A 14,514-nucleotide genomic window follows, 5' to 3' on the forward strand; every position below is an offset into this window, starting at 1 on the left:
CGCGACGAGTAAGCATTTTTAAATCTTTTCTTGATATAAACGGCAAAAGTTGATGTTGATGATTTTTTTTTTCTTCCTAGCTGGGCGGAGATTTCCAATACGGTTGGCCGAAGCGAGCAGGCTCAGAGGACAAAATTAAAGACAACTATGATATATCGGGTTTTGAAAGCCCTCCATTCTATGCCCGGTGAGTAAAACCTCCATTTTGATCTGCTTCTTTTCCTCTTGCCAAAAGGACTTGCTGACCGATGGCCATGGGCTTTTCAGAATTTCCTCAAGCGGCTGTTATATCACCATACGACACATCGATTCCCCCGACTACCGCCGAACTTTCTGCTCGTTTCCCTAGCCTGTCCTCAGAGGATATTGCGGCGTTGAAAGCGGATTACGACGATGAAGTAGCCGTGCTCATGGAGTACGTGGAGAAGGATGCGTTGGAAGAGAGGGTGAAGGAGGTGAAGGGGATGATTGAGAGGGAGTGGGAGGAGGAGCAGGGACGTGAAATTAATGAGGCAATAGGTGCGCAGGCTGAGTCAGAGGTGGTTGTGGTGGAAGCGGAGGATGTGGAGGCGGATGAAGACGTGGAGATGTAAAGAGTTGATGCGGCGTACAAGTAGCACAGATTGAAAATCAAAAGCAGGGTGTGATGATATAGGAAATGCATATGATAATTCATCCATAGTAACGTTTATGAGTTCTATATTGTTTAAAATATCCTTAAAATGATATTTGATATTTACAAAGTTTTGTCGTTTTCTAGTTGGGAATCTTGACTCGCCATGCAGACATTGGCAGTGCTAAAAACCCAATCCCATTCCCAAGTCAGCTCCGTCACCATTCTGCAGCCAACAAAAAAAAAAAGAAAAGAAAATGAAAAGGAATATCCATGAAAGAAAAGGGGGACTTACCGGCCAAACGCTTGACCATGGGCAAGATGAAGACGACCAACAACCCGGCTCCGAGGGTAACACAAACCGCCGACATGATATAATACCCATCTCTCTGCATTACGCATTCGCCTCCCGCCTGGGCACACAAGTTCTTCCCATGCTCCGTCACGCATTCTCCTAGACCTGAGGCTGACGATGAGAGTGAGAGCTTGCTTCGCAGGGAGGTGGTGGTGCTGCTGCTGGAGACAGAGCAAGTCGCCACGGTAAGCATATCCACCGACCTCAAGATCAGCGGTTTCGGCCAAGTCCCGCCCAAGTTGGAGACGGTGTTGAGAAGGGTCATGTACGTGCCTCCGATAAGGGGGTCAGCGATTTGAGTGTGGAAAGCGCAGATACCGACGAATTGGACTGTGCTGGTGAGGCTTGAGAAGAGGGTGGTGGCAATGATGAGGAGAAAGTAGGTGGTCCCAACCGAGCTGGCGCGGTTGGATGGGAAGCCAGCGACGACGAGCGTGGAGATGGCAGCCATGGCAAGTCGGGCCCAAAATGCGTATAACCAGGGTTTGAGTACGTTTCCTGATTCTCCTGCTCCTGCTCCTCTTCCGGCGGTAAGCGGATGTGAAGATGAAGACGAAGACGGGGCAGGTCGTGACCACTTGGCAGCCAACCAACCGACAGCCATCTGTGCCGGGAAATCGAGCAAGACGGCGACTGCGAGATCTTCTTTTGATAATCCCTTTTCGAGAAGTTTGAGGGAAGTGACAGAGTCGTTGACTTGGAAGCCGATTTTGCAGATGAGGTGGACAAACAGGAATGTTTGGATGTCTGCCCAAAAAAAATAAAAAAAAATAAGTCAGGTCTGTGATCGGGGTAGGGGGGAGGGAAAGAATGAATGGATGGGAAGGGGACGTACTTTTGAGACGGACGATACTCCACATAACCTTGTACACCTTTTTCACATCCATATCCGGATCATCCTCACTGGGCGGATCTTCCTTTTTCAAAACCGCCAACCCCACCGTCACACCCACAAACACCACAGCCCAAAACTTCATGTAACCCCCCAACGAAACGAGAGGGTAATCGAGTGGTCGGGAAGGGGAGCGAAAGTATTTGTTGGAGAAGTCGATACTGTTGAAAGCGAGGAAGACGGTGAAGCTGAGGGCGTTGCCGATGCCGATACCGATTGTTTGGGCAGTAGATGCGTACGAGAGGTTGGGTTGGGAGAGGAGGGTGAGAGCCCAGCCTGTTGACGGTGGGTTAGTGGGTGATGGGTGGATTGGGAGCGAGGGCTTACCATCAACAGCGATATCTTGGGTAGCAGCCGCCAAGATGAGAGATCCAAAGACTGCCGTTAAAAACTTGACGTCGACAGTTTCCTGCATCACCTCTTTCAGTTTTCTCGCCCTCCCCTGTATTTATTTTTGAGAAAAAAAGACCAGGACTCACAACGTTCAGCCACTCTTCGATCTTACCACCGATAACCCACATACCCAAGCCTACCAGTCCCTGTACAGGCACGATCCAACTCTTTCTTCTACCCCACTTTTTCACGAACCACGCATCGACAATAGGAGACCAGAGGAGTTTGAGAGAGTATGGCCACGTGGAGAGGGCGAATATTGCGAGCTGGGAGTAGGAGAGGTGGGATTTGAGGAGGAACGGGAGGGTACCGAAAGTGAGGCCGAGAGGAATACCCTGGAGACTGGATGCATGGTTCAGTTGTGGGTTTTCATTCCAAGGGTGCATAGCTTACAGGTCTATAGCCATGTTAGTTTGTACTGATCGTGACAAAGGAATTCGGCTTACATAGCAAGACGAGCAGCGCAAACGCTTCTTTGTCACGACGTGTAGTCAGTCCGGTACTGTATTCTTCTTCCACGGGGGCTTTCTCCAGCCTCGTCTCCTTTTCCTTGCCTTTCCCGCGCCGCCTGGCTGGAGACGGTCCTGGACTATCGTCATCGACTCTGCGTAGCAGGCCCTTCTCTTCAAGCTCGGTGATATCCTCTACGTTTCGTGGACGGACGGTATTGTTCTCGCGATGTATCATGCTATCCCGTGCGGTGGTGGTTGCGGTGTGTGCGCGTTTGCTGGGGTCTCTCACTGTCATCTGCGGCTACTGGAGGCGGCGAGGCGGCGAGCTTCAAGGCAATGGCAGGGGCAGCGAGTGATCGGCGGTCAACAAAAGTCTACTGTGAGTGATTACATAAAACCACCGCCAGTGACACGTATGCTGTAAACGCGACGCGACGTGGAGGCGGCGCTGTCCGCCCCAATGCCACATCACTGTTCCAGCGCGACGACGACGATCGCGACCACGTGCGAGATCTGCTCCCGAACTACTAGCGCGCAGTCCAGCCAGAACCTAAATCCACCCTTCCGACCCAACGCCGTTTGCTTTTCCATCGCTTCCCCTTTTACCCATAACTCACAACCACCCCCACAAAATATGTCCGCCCCTCAGCCCGCCTCTGCCACCATCTTTCCCCCCGGCGTCACCCCCTTCGCCCAGCGAAGGCTCCCCAAGACCATCTGCATGTTTGACGTCGATGGCACCCTTTCTCTCGCCCGTCAGAGCGCGACCCCCGAGATGTTTGCTACCCTCCGCAAACTCCGTGAGAGCTGCGCCATCGCCTTTGTGGGTGGCTCCGACCTCACCAAGATCCTGGAGCAGGTCGGCGGGGACCAAGGGCTGAGCAATTTTGACTATGGGTTTGCAGAGAATGGGTTGATCGCGTACAAGTTGGGCCAGCAGCTCGAGTCGGCGAGTTTTATCAAGCATGTAGGAGAGGAGGAGTATAAGAAGCTTGTCAATTGGATTTTGAGGTATCTCTCCGAAGTGGACATTCCCATCAAGCGGTGAGTCTTTTTTCCTGTCGTTCTATACATGTCTGTTCCCACGATAGATGCTAATGAGGCACGGGCACAGAGGCACGTTTGTCGAATTTCGAAACGGTATGATCAACGTCTCCCCTATCGGCAGAAACGCATCCATCCAGGAGCGAATCGATTTTGAAAAGTATGACAAGGAGCATGGTATTCGGGGAGACATGGTCGCCAAGCTCGAGCGAGAGTTTTTGCATCTTGGATTGACTTTTGCGATTGGCGGTCAGATTAGTTTTGACATTTTCCCCAAGGGTAGGGTTGCTTTTGTATTTAAAGGAAGGCTTTGTGATTGCTAAACGTTTTCGATTTAGGCTGGGACAAGACATATTCGCTTAGGCATATCGAGGGTGAAGGCTTTGAAGAGATTCACTTTTTCGGCGACAAGGCGAGTCACCTCCTAACCCCAGCCATGTAATTCCCACACCTTTATACTAACATATCGTGTATGAACAGACCTACAAGGGCGGTAATGATTATGAGATCTTTTCCGACCCCCGAACTATCGGTCACACCGTCACCAGCCCCGAGCATACTATGCAGCTCCTCGACGAGTTGTTTTTGACGACTGCTCCTTGAAAGGCGTGAAACGTTTGCTTTTGGCATGTGGATGAGAGGTAGCGCAGAGCGGTGGCAGTTCGGCTAAGGTGTGGTTCGTTTGTTTTGGATTTTTGGCTTGGCTTGGCTGGGAAAAGGCAATGGGATCTCTCATCTCGCGCGTCACATTTTGTTCTCATCTTTCAGTTTTTTCTTAAATAGAGAATGGAAAACCGGAAAATATCTGTTATGATGATTTATTTCGCATCATTACAATCTTGTTACATGCAACAACAGTCTCGTACATACCTTGTAGGCCTCTATTCCTCGCTTTGGGCATTTTTGTGTCGGTAGTGTTTTTGAGCTACAGTTGGGCTGTTCGAGGAGATTTTCTGTTGCTTCTTGCGGCGAGCGATCGATGGCGGCGATATCCGATCTCGAATGCCTTCATTTTTTATTTTTTTCTTTCGAATGGAGTCTTTTTTTTTAAACGTCATACGCGTCTTACGTCGCGCCTCAATCAGCAGTCGAAGATTCCGTCGTGGGTCGTGGGGTACTTTTTTATCTTTTGTTTATCCCGATCCACACGATGGAGATCGAGACGTTGAAATCGCAAAAAGAGCATCAGGGTCAAATGTATAAGATGCAAAACCCCGACGAAAGAAGCGGAACCGACAACATAAACGTATAAGCATAAATGCACTATACCATAGCTTTTAGCGACAATGAGAACAACATCGACAACGACAACGACAATGACAATGGCAGGACGACACCAGAGTCGGAGTTGAATGAGCTTTCGGATGGAGAGTACGAAAGGGAACGGTTGGAGAATATCAAGTAAGAGTCGGACTATGGTGGAAGTGGTAACGGAAAGTGCTAACAAGTTGGTATTGCTATAGACACCGAGATGCACTTTTATCTTCCCTTGGACTCGATGTTCCGAAGAAGCCGCATCACCTTTATCCGCAGCAGCAGCAACAGCAGCCACAGATGGAGGGCTCGGCTGGGCAATTAGCAGAGAAGACTCGGATGTCGAGGGAGGATGCGAAAAAGAGAAAAGTCGCGAAAGAGCGGGAGAAAGAGTTGAGGAGGGTGGAACCTGTGAGGAAGAGTCGAAGGGTAGCGGAACGTGCAGGGAAGGATAAGGATGGTAAGGGTACAGGTGACGATGATGATCAAAACCCGCTCTCCTCTTCCCGCAAGCCCTCAAACTCAATTAACAGATATATGGACCCCCTCCCAAAAGCCACTCGTCCAACCCTCCCACCCGGACCAGAATACTCTTCCGGACAGATTGAGAATGAGAAACAGCCTAGACCCCTCAAGGGGGATGGTGGGAGGTTAGTTTTCGAAGGAAGGTGGCGAGGGGTTTTCACACCGAATGTGACGCCGGAGGAGATGTTTGGTGGAGGAGCGTTTGGAGGCAGTTTTTTCAGGTGCGTTCATACAGTTTTGTTTCGGCGTTGACGGCGTGTTGATGGGGACTATGGACTGACTTTTCGTCGGGGTAAAATAATGTACAGGGATACATACTCCGGCCTCTTGCGGACCCCGCTCTCATCCGACGCCGCCCTCGCTTCCCTCCCCTTCCCCCCTCCTTTTCCTGGCTCCGATATCAACACGATCGCCCCCAACCTCCTGACCTCTCGTATTCCCAAACCTTCTGTCAACCGCTTCCAGGTCCTAGCAGGCCAGAGTCTTGAAGAATGGGAAAAGGCGGGTTGGATATGGCCGGGTGATCCAAGAGGATGGGCAGAGTGGTATGTGAGGTTTTGGGATGGGAGGAGGTGTGAGGATGATGAGCGGCAGGTTAGACGATGTGCGTTTTGTTTTTTCTTTTCGCCTTTTTGTTGGAATCTCCCTACCTTCTCCATTCCTCTTATTCACCCCTCATCTACCCTTCCCCCGTTGTCCCGCCCCACGTTTTCGTCTATTCTGGATGAGCTAACCCTCCCGTCTATCCCCTCCTTTCTCCATCCCGTTCCTTCTCCTTTCTCCTGACATCAAATAGGGCTCAATGTCGCAGGCCCCACGGGCAGATTCAAACGCGCCCTCCTCAAGAAAATCCAAAAAGCAGGCGGGCAAGTTGCGGTGGGGGACGAAGATGTAGGGAGGGTGTTGAGGCAGTGTCTTTGGCAATGGGGGTATGAGTTGACAGAGAGGGAGTATGAGGAGGCAATGGGAGGTCCATGAGGGGCCGGCGAAAGTTTTGAGGGGGTCGAATGGAGGGTGTGTGTATAAGGTATTTGGGGAAAATAGAAGGATTATCTGCGAGGTGCAAAGGATGAATATGAGGCCGGAGGTTCACGCGGAGTTTAGACCCTTTGGTTATCGAGCGAGCTCATTTTCTCCTTTCCCAGTCATCTTCTATTGCCCATTGCGAATACTCCTTATATGCCTTCCTTCCTCCTCGGTGATTGAAATCATCACTTATGAGAGTAGGCACGACACAGGAAACGGTCGGTCCAAAATGCATCCTAATAACTATATCAGTGGCATATTTTATATATTAAAAAAGAAGGACAGCTGGAAATATATTGTGGCAGTTATCTTCTCACTTCTCTTATTCTTACCTCCATTTCTCTCTGTGTCCACTGGTCAATATGGTGTTTTAAAGCTACAACAAGGAGACCCTCTCGAGAGATCGAAGCTGCAGTTTGGGCTTAAGCGATATCTGAAGAGACACTTATAAAATGGGATGAACAAGCGGAAAGGACGAGGAGAAGGGTAGAGGGAAAAATCGACGAGCTGAAATAGGAGGGTGATAAAGTCTTCAGACCAGCATAAAAAAGGAGTTGCTGCGTCTTTCAATTTGATGAGCTCTCTTCTCCCCTTAGAAACGACTGAATAAAAATTGAGAAATATGGTCGCTGATCGGCAAATCCTTACGTACAGAAGGAGAACGAGGTGGTTGGATTAGCGTTGGAGTTTCTTCGGATATCGCTGTCAACCGTGATGGTAATCTATGGGATGAGATTGTTAATTTGAAGAAGATGCATGGCACAGTCGAGATTATGGCCAGTGCACATAGCATAGTGTCAAATCTGTGCAAAGTGCACGTCGCATCACATGAAGACGTTTCTTCCCTACCTCTTGGGCGAAGTTGCTCCTGATTATTTACAAAGCAAAGAGCCCAACACACCCAATCAAGGCGAAACTAACTGGCGTACACCTCGTACTTCCTCCTATTTTTGCTGAAGAGCATCTATCGCCCGAGAGATTATCGAAAGATATTAGTTTGCATGTATCCTTGAATGATAGCATGTTAACGGATATGTAATATCTTCTTTCCTTTCGTCTCTCCGTGCTCCATGAACCCTTAGCGTAGAGACCATGTAGGATTGAGGGTTTAGCATGCGAGTGTCAGGAAAGGCCAAGATACTCCAACAACTTGGCGACGTTGCCGAGTGAAGAATGATGAGCTTGATCTGTTCGGAAAGGGGGAAATGGAAAAGATTGTCTGCTACCCATGGCTCGAGTGGTTTATTGGTAAGGATGAGGTTGCTTGAGTTATTGAAGAGATTGATTAGTGGTCTTATGACCCTCTGCTTAACCGGTGTTGGCGAGTGACGGGTGGACAAAACGAAACAGCTTCAGGTTTCGCTCGGAGCTAGTACTAATGCTGAAGAGGCGATGACACGGAAGATCCTGAAGTCGACATGACAAAGAGATAGGACGCAGTAGGAAAACCCTGGCAGGCATGATGGGGTTTATCGCTTATTGAACGGTGGGAATCCATAGCTGTGAGGCACAATGGAACTGCCAATGGTGGTTATATTTATATATGTAGATGGCCTGAATAAGGGGAAAATTAAGTGTCCAACGAACTAAATCTTGTTCCTCTTCTGATCTTCTCTGGTAGATTTATTTATTCCTGGCAGCAGCCAGGTGTCAGCTGGTGAGTGGTGAGTATTATTTTGCCAGCGGAGGATTTCGGCGATGAGCGCGGCTTAAAGGTGTCCACCAGAGATTTTAATATGCCGGAAAATCATTGCAACGCAAAAACGTCATCTTGGAAGCATCGGGTGATGTCGCGTTTTACCCTCCGCTCATAAAATGACGGCTCCCCGTTTCCCGCCCTTTTGGGTTCTGTCAAACAAAAGACGAGCTAAAACACGGGTATCGCAAAAAAGGTCTGGGCCGAGCTTTCATTCAGGCTTGGGGCTTCAGGCTTCAGCGTGCTTTTTAGGCTGTGAAATCGGTGGTTGGTAAAAATGACGGGTGGCGGGAAAAAGGGAAGAAACACTGATGAACAGTGAGATCACACTTTATTACATTTTTGGTGGGGCTTTGGCCGAGAGAGCTCTTTCTAGCTAGTTTGAATTTCTATGGTGCGGTGAAGTTCTTGTGCATGCAAAAAAAGTCCAACATCATCATCATCAACATCCATATCGCCTGCTGGGAAAAAGAACATCTTTAAACTTCGTGTATTTGTTTATCGTTGTCCTTGACTGTCAATATCATTTCCCATTACCGCATCTTCCGGCATTGGTGACTTCATTTGGTTCACCTCAGTGACCTACGAAATCAGCTCCCGCCTATCGACGCAACTATATTGGCGACACATCGGCAGGACGTCCAAAAAGATCAGAAGAGTCGAGTGCACTGGAAAGCAGAAGTTAAAGAAAGAAGTGGCCAAGTCGTGCAATCTTGGAGATTTCTTTGGGAGAGAAAAAACAGATACAACAAGGGAGCAGCGAGACGTGTGGTGCCGGGAAAGAAGCGAAAAAGGGACCACAGGGATCGGCACTGCGTGAGTCTTCTTCCGTATTTTTTGGACCATTGTTTGTGTGATGTTTGCGGTTGGTAAGAGTGTCACTGTATGCATGGCCAGCTGCAGATGACGAAGATGACCGAGTGTTGCTCCATGTATAGCTGTATAAACGGGTACGGAAGTACGGAGCTTGACGAATGTTTAGTCGTCTGTGCGTTTTGTCGGGTTGGAGCAGGCGTAACGGTCCCTGACTTTACACTTTCTACCCACGTCAACTTTCAACTTTCTTTCTCTTGTCTTTCTTTCACAACTTTTTCTTTCTTCACATATTCTTTCCTTTATTCTTCATCTCACACTCTTTGTTTCGTCTCAAAAAGCTTACGGCAGTCGGCTGCATATTCAGCAAGTGATAACCGATATCGGTCAAGGATTTGCGGCACAAACAAAACGATTACGCATCGACACAAAGGGAGGACAACGTAGATCGATTACCTCCACTCATCATTCCTTTCGACACAGCTTGACACATCTCTTCACCTCGACATCCCGTTCTTTTTTTGCCACTTTGGGTATTTCGTTCACTATAGAATTTCAACGTTCTTGAGAATACTCGTTGTACCGCTTCTCGCAGTGAGTAATCATCCCGCTCTGCTTTCATTGCCACCGGTGTATCTCGGTCAAATTTCTGATTCTTGTTTACGCCTTTGCCCCTCTTCCAACTTCTACGCATCCATCATCAACGCTCGACCCTCTTTACACAATTTTACCTATCTTCCAGTCATCATAGGCGCAACTGTAGCAATTACATTCAGTCTCGCGAAGCTAGGGAAAAGAGAAACAGTCTCATCTTCCCAAGCTTTGCGCAAAGCACACATCCCCTAAACGCGGTATGGCTCGACCCATCCGACCAGCACCCGGACCAACTACGCCCAGCGCAGGTCCTTCAACGTCATTACGCACATCTGCACGAACCCATCGTCAATCAGCATCTACCTCCGTCACTTCAACATCGACATCGGCTTTAACACCAGGTCCCTCGACACCTGCCTCAGACGGGACGGGAGCTAGAAATGTATCAGCAAGGAGAGCGCCGGCTGTGGAAGCGAAGACGCATGGATTAAGAAGTACGGGAAGTTCGGTGGAAAGAACACCATGTCCATTTCCGGCGCAGTTTGGAGGAAGGGCAAACTGTGGAATAGCAGAAGAGGATGAAGCAGATGAAGTTTTGATGGGTATTTTATCAGCAATTGCTTTTTATGTGGGTGTTTTCATGTAATCATGCACTGCCCGAGCTGATAGGGTTGTAGGACAACCGTGCTTTGTCAGTCGAAGAGATTGCTTTGACTTGCTTCCAGCAAGGCTGGCTACGACCACCATCTGCTGCCATCGAGCCCACCACGCCCATCAACAACGCTATTCGATCATATATCAAACGTTGTGAAAAGGCCAAGCGGCACTGTCTTTTGGCCAAGTACCAGCTTGCCGGCTCCGTTGTCGAATCTGTTCTAGAGGTTGCTCTACATCCCGATGCTTTCAATGGCTCTACTAGACCGAGAGGAGCTGTTTGGTTCCTTTTGAGCGGATCTGGTGCGGGTTCTGGCAAGGCCAAGTGGAAGAGCCCGTTTGAGGGTCTGGAGATTCCCAAAATGCCCCCGCGGAAACCGGCGCCCAAGAAACAAAAAGAGAATAAACGAGTGGATGAGAAGAAGCAAGCGGTCAGGGAGAAGAGCAAGGACAAGGCTTTAGCTCCTGTGAAGATCAGATTGGTCCTTGCCGGAGGAAATGGTGAGGAAGAGTCTCAGAGTGAGAAGTCAAGGTCACGGAGCGTGAGCGTGAGCAAAGATAGTATCATAAGTGAAGTCAAGGTGGAACCTGTATCCAAGCATGAGGGGACTGCGCCAAGGCGATACGATTCATCGTCAGATAGCGACACTAGCGATTCCGATATAGAAATTGACAGCTCATCCCGACTCCAATCCTCTCGCCCAATGCGAAAAGGTCCACCGCCACCACTTGTCATGAATGGGTCACCGCGAGTTTTTGGTTCATCTCGCTTATCGCAACAACCTCCCTTTGTCGATCTCTTCTTCCCTTCTCCTGCTATCAATACTTTCGCCCCTCCTCATACGTCCCCTTTTCCTTCACATTCGCTGGATAACACCACTTGGACAGCTCGATATGACCACAATCAACGCCATCTTGACTACTCGAGCTCAAGTGAGGAAGACGAAGTTGTTGACCTGGAATGGGGTGTGGCGTCTGATGTCATTATACGAGACAGTGTGGAGGATGAAACCAAAGCAGCTTGGTCGTTGGAAGATGAAGCCAAGGTCAAGGAAGCGACGGATGCTTTGAGAGTTTTGTTTCCTTTGGAGGAGCCAGAGGAAGATATTGGGTTGGGAAAAGGGTTTGAGCTAATTCAAAGTGAATCGCGTCCGACAGGGACAGATTCGCCTAGTATCAGTGAACCGGGATCTATCGCGACATCTGCTACCGCTCGAAACAGTTTTCGTAACAAACTGAAAGCTATCGACGCCGGTGGTCTTCCTCTTAATGATTGGGTGGTTAATTCGAGCCCTATTCCCTCTCCCAACGTCCGACCGTTCAAAGCTTTTCACCAAGCTCCCCCGGTCGATTTCAGCCCTACTCAGCACTTTTCTAAATTGCGAGGTTCGTTCGATCCGGACGAGAATATGGATGTGGATGATGAGCCATGGCTGGACGAAACTGGAGAATTGCCTGTTAAGGCGGAGGATACCTTTTCAGATGTCGATCTAAATTCCACCATCGACGAGATTGCTTCACCTGAACACGACCGTCGTCTTCATACCGCTCTTTGGGCGCAAGAAGCTGCTGCTACAATTCGAGTCAAGGCCGAACCCGAAGACTTCCCCACTCCTTCTTCTATCGAAGATGAGCCGATGCAATCCTCTCGTGCGAGTTCGACACCTTCCTATGGACCAAGTGACGGGCCAGATTACGATGATATTGGGATGGAGAGCGTGGCGGACGAGAAGATTTTGGGTCCGGAGAGTGTTAGCGTGGAGGAACTTGATGGGTGGTTACCGACAGTCAAGACAGAGCGGACACCACATAGAGGAAGACCGAGAAAAGGGGGGAAGGACAAGTCTGATGGACAGAAATTGGGTTGCTGGGGAGGAATTGGTGTATGTTCGTCTGGCAAGCGGGCGACGCGTTCACATACGGCCACATCAACTGCCACACGCAGACGAAAGTCAAAATCATGTTTCGAGCGTCTCACTCCGGTGAGCGACTCAGGTTCCGGGTTGGCGACAGCAGCAGGCGGGGAAGATGAGAATGAGGTTGACGATGCGATCGGTACCGAAGATCTGGAAAAAGCGCGGGTTGAAGCTGACGCACGTGAGGAAGAGCACCGTAAAGCCTGCAAGGAGAAAGCCGAGCGACACCGTGTCATGCTTGAAGCTTATCGTCAAACTGTCCGAGCCGAGTTATCCGATACCGACATCACTCCTAGTCCTTGGGAAGCACCCAGTAGCGCTACACCATGGGGTTCGAGCTCGACGGATTCTCTTCAGTTACCGACACCGGGGGCGTTGAGTCCAATGGTGCTGCATAGCGTCTCAAACTCGAGTCTGGCAACTCCGGGAGAAGGTCAACATATGATGTCTGTTGACCCGAAAGCGCTGGTTTCTCCGCCTTTACAGAGTGTGTTTGGGCAGGGAATTAGTGGGAAACGTGATTTAGGTATGGGTTTAGGGGTGGGCATGTTGGACGCGGCATTGACTCAACAAGAGGTGGATGACATTATGGGTACGAGCTCTGCGTCTACGACAGCGCCTTACTCTACATCGGCAACGACTCCAGCGACACCTTCAACCTCGACCGCTTCGGCGCTTGCGCCGGCTTTACAGCGTCCAGCCACATCAAGCCCCATCTCGGGTTCAGCTCCATCTTCTAGTGTACTTGCCCTTCAACCGACTCCGGTTCCGGTTATTTCAGCTTCAGCGCCGAATGAGAAGGGAATAGCTATAGTGGCTCTGCCAACGACCTTGTCTGATAGCGCGCAGGCTTCTAGTACTCTTGTTACTGCTTCTACCGCTTCCGGACAACCCGTACACGTGCCGAAGCCCATCGCGAAGAATACTAAGCCCATTCCTAGCTCTGCCACGCCGTCACGTAGCTCTACCCCGAGCACCGCCTCAAGTGGTAGTGGGAGCAGCCGTTCGGGAGGCAAAATTGCAACGATCACGAAACCGCTTTGTCCTGGTGTTGATGCATGTGTTGTGGATAATATCCCTGTGTATGCTCATTTGTTTGAGGGAAGGAATGGATCAGGGAAGCAAGTTTTGTTGCGAAGGCTGGATACCGATTTTGGTAAGTGGCATTATGGTTCTTTTGAGATTAGATTGTTCTTACGAAATCACCTTAGTCAATGCGAACGCCCTTCTCCATGCGCTTGGTGTATCTCCGTCTAAGCACTCTGAATATCTCGACCATCCCATTTCGCAAGCCCGTCTTGCCGCGAGACACATTGTACAGTCGTCAACATCAGGTATGGAGTATAGCAATGGCGTCAGTGGAATATGGGTGCATTTAAGTGAGGCAAGAGAATTTGCGAGGAGGGCAAAGCTGGCCGGAGGAAGTTTGTTGGCGAGTGTATTGAGAGAGGATTTGTTCCAGCTTGTATGTCTTTCTCTACCTTGGGGGACTCAAGAACTGATAGCCGGTAGTTTGCAACTCTCGCTCAAATCAAGCCTGATCATCCGCCTTCTGAATCGTTTGGTTTACCGGTGAGTATGCCTGTACTTGCTAGATGACAGAAGCTGATAGCCATCCAGTTTGTCCCACGTCGACAAACACCGCCCACATCCACCATGTCTACCAATTCTAAATCCACTCCCAATCTACCATCTCTTTCGACCACGGCGTCAGCTCCGGCGGCTAACCATATCCGCTCTGCTCCCTCCGGCCTATCTGCACCTATAAACGGGCTTAAGGGACCGTTAGTGAGAACAGCACCTGCAACACCACCTGATGGGTGCCCGCAGTCAAAGAGACGGCGAGCGACGATTTCGAGTCCGTTGACAAAAAAGTCAGGGGTTGCAATGGGAAGCGTGGCTTTAGCTCCTGCGCCAGCTAGCGCTGAGGTTGGGGAAGGGGCAAAGACAGGAGTGGCCGTAGGAGCAGGACCAGGAGCAGGGGTGCCGAAACCGACCCACACGACAGTGACAGCAGCGCAGAAGAGAGCAACGAGGGCTAGTTTTGGAGGTCTGCCAGTGAAACCTGCGAGCGGGTGAGGGGTATAGTTGCAGTTGGCTTTCGACGTGTTTTTCATCAGGGCGAGGGTGAAGGGAGATTATGCTCGCGGACGTCGGAATATAAAAACTTGGTTGTTACTCGTAGGGGAGGTATCTGTTTCCAGTCTCCCACACCGCCAATGTAAAGGTGTAGTACATATATATAGCTATTCTCCTTGAAGAATGAATGAACAATTTACGTTTTTTT

The 14,514-nt window shown here is 49.8% G+C and overlaps 5 protein-coding genes across 6 annotated transcripts in view; 4 read left to right on the forward strand and 1 right to left on the reverse strand.

The window, feature by feature from the left end:
• Nucleotides 1–677, forward strand: part of CNH00200 (expressed protein) — a 4,929-nt gene extending 4,252 nt beyond the window's left edge. Inside the window, exons 15-17 of the mRNA XM_024657618.1 lie at nt 1–8; nt 81–187; nt 268–677. The exon at nt 1–8 is cut by the window's left edge and continues 60 nt beyond it. Of these exons, the coding sequence (XP_024513417.1) occupies nt 1–8; nt 81–187; nt 268–593 (441 nt within the window). The 3' untranslated portion in view covers nt 594–677. The remainder of the gene's footprint in view (nt 9–80; nt 188–267) is intronic.
• CNH00180 (SD08430p, putative) lies at nt 534–3,058 on the reverse strand. The gene is made up of 7 exons (XM_572213.2): nt 2,700–3,058; nt 2,647–2,650; nt 2,340–2,595; nt 2,188–2,269; nt 1,804–2,136; nt 909–1,715; nt 534–797 (listed from the first exon to the last, which is right to left on the reverse strand). The coding sequence occupies exons 1-7, from the start codon at nt 2,998–3,000 to the stop codon at nt 757–759; spliced, it is 1,824 nt and encodes a 607-aa protein (XP_572213.2). The 5' UTR covers nt 3,001–3,058; the 3' UTR covers nt 534–756.
• A 221-nt stretch (nt 3,059–3,279) lies between these two features.
• CNH00170 (phosphomannomutase, putative) lies at nt 3,280–4,619 on the forward strand. Its single transcript, XM_572212.2, has 4 exons — nt 3,280–3,749; nt 3,820–4,028; nt 4,088–4,161; nt 4,230–4,619. The coding sequence occupies exons 1-4, from the start codon at nt 3,340–3,342 to the stop codon at nt 4,350–4,352; spliced, it is 816 nt and encodes a 271-aa protein (XP_572212.1). The 5' UTR covers nt 3,280–3,339; the 3' UTR covers nt 4,353–4,619.
• Nucleotides 4,620–4,982: 363 nt separating this feature from the next.
• On the forward strand, nt 4,983–6,824 carry CNH00160 (conserved hypothetical protein). The gene is made up of 4 exons (XM_572211.1): nt 4,983–5,150; nt 5,213–5,749; nt 5,837–6,132; nt 6,325–6,824. Exons 1-4 carry the CDS (start codon nt 5,008–5,010, stop codon nt 6,504–6,506), a joined length of 1,158 nt encoding a protein of 385 aa, XP_572211.1. The 5' UTR covers nt 4,983–5,007; the 3' UTR covers nt 6,507–6,824.
• Nucleotides 6,825–8,720: 1,896 nt separating this feature from the next.
• Nucleotides 8,721–14,499, forward strand: CNH00150 (hypothetical protein). Of its 2 annotated transcripts, XM_024657617.1 has the most exons (7): nt 8,721–9,066; nt 9,431–9,657; nt 9,806–10,285; nt 10,335–13,383; nt 13,439–13,692; nt 13,740–13,799; nt 13,848–14,499. In XM_024657617.1, the coding sequence occupies exons 3-7, from the start codon at nt 9,917–9,919 to the stop codon at nt 14,304–14,306; spliced, it is 4,191 nt and encodes a 1,396-aa protein (XP_024513299.1). In that variant the 5' UTR covers nt 8,721–9,066; nt 9,431–9,657; nt 9,806–9,916; the 3' UTR covers nt 14,307–14,499. The 2 variants fall into 2 exon arrangements, with proteins under 2 accessions (XP_024513299.1, XP_024514631.1); XM_024658718.1 differs by lacking the exon at nt 8,721–9,066 and having other exon boundaries at nt 9,249–9,657.
• The last annotated feature ends 15 nt before the right edge of the window (nt 14,500–14,514 follow it).

This window comes from Cryptococcus neoformans (genome assembly GCF_000091045.1).
Source record: "Cryptococcus neoformans var. neoformans JEC21 chromosome 8 sequence".
Taxonomy (NCBI): domain Eukaryota; kingdom Fungi; phylum Basidiomycota; class Tremellomycetes; order Tremellales; family Cryptococcaceae; genus Cryptococcus; species Cryptococcus deneoformans.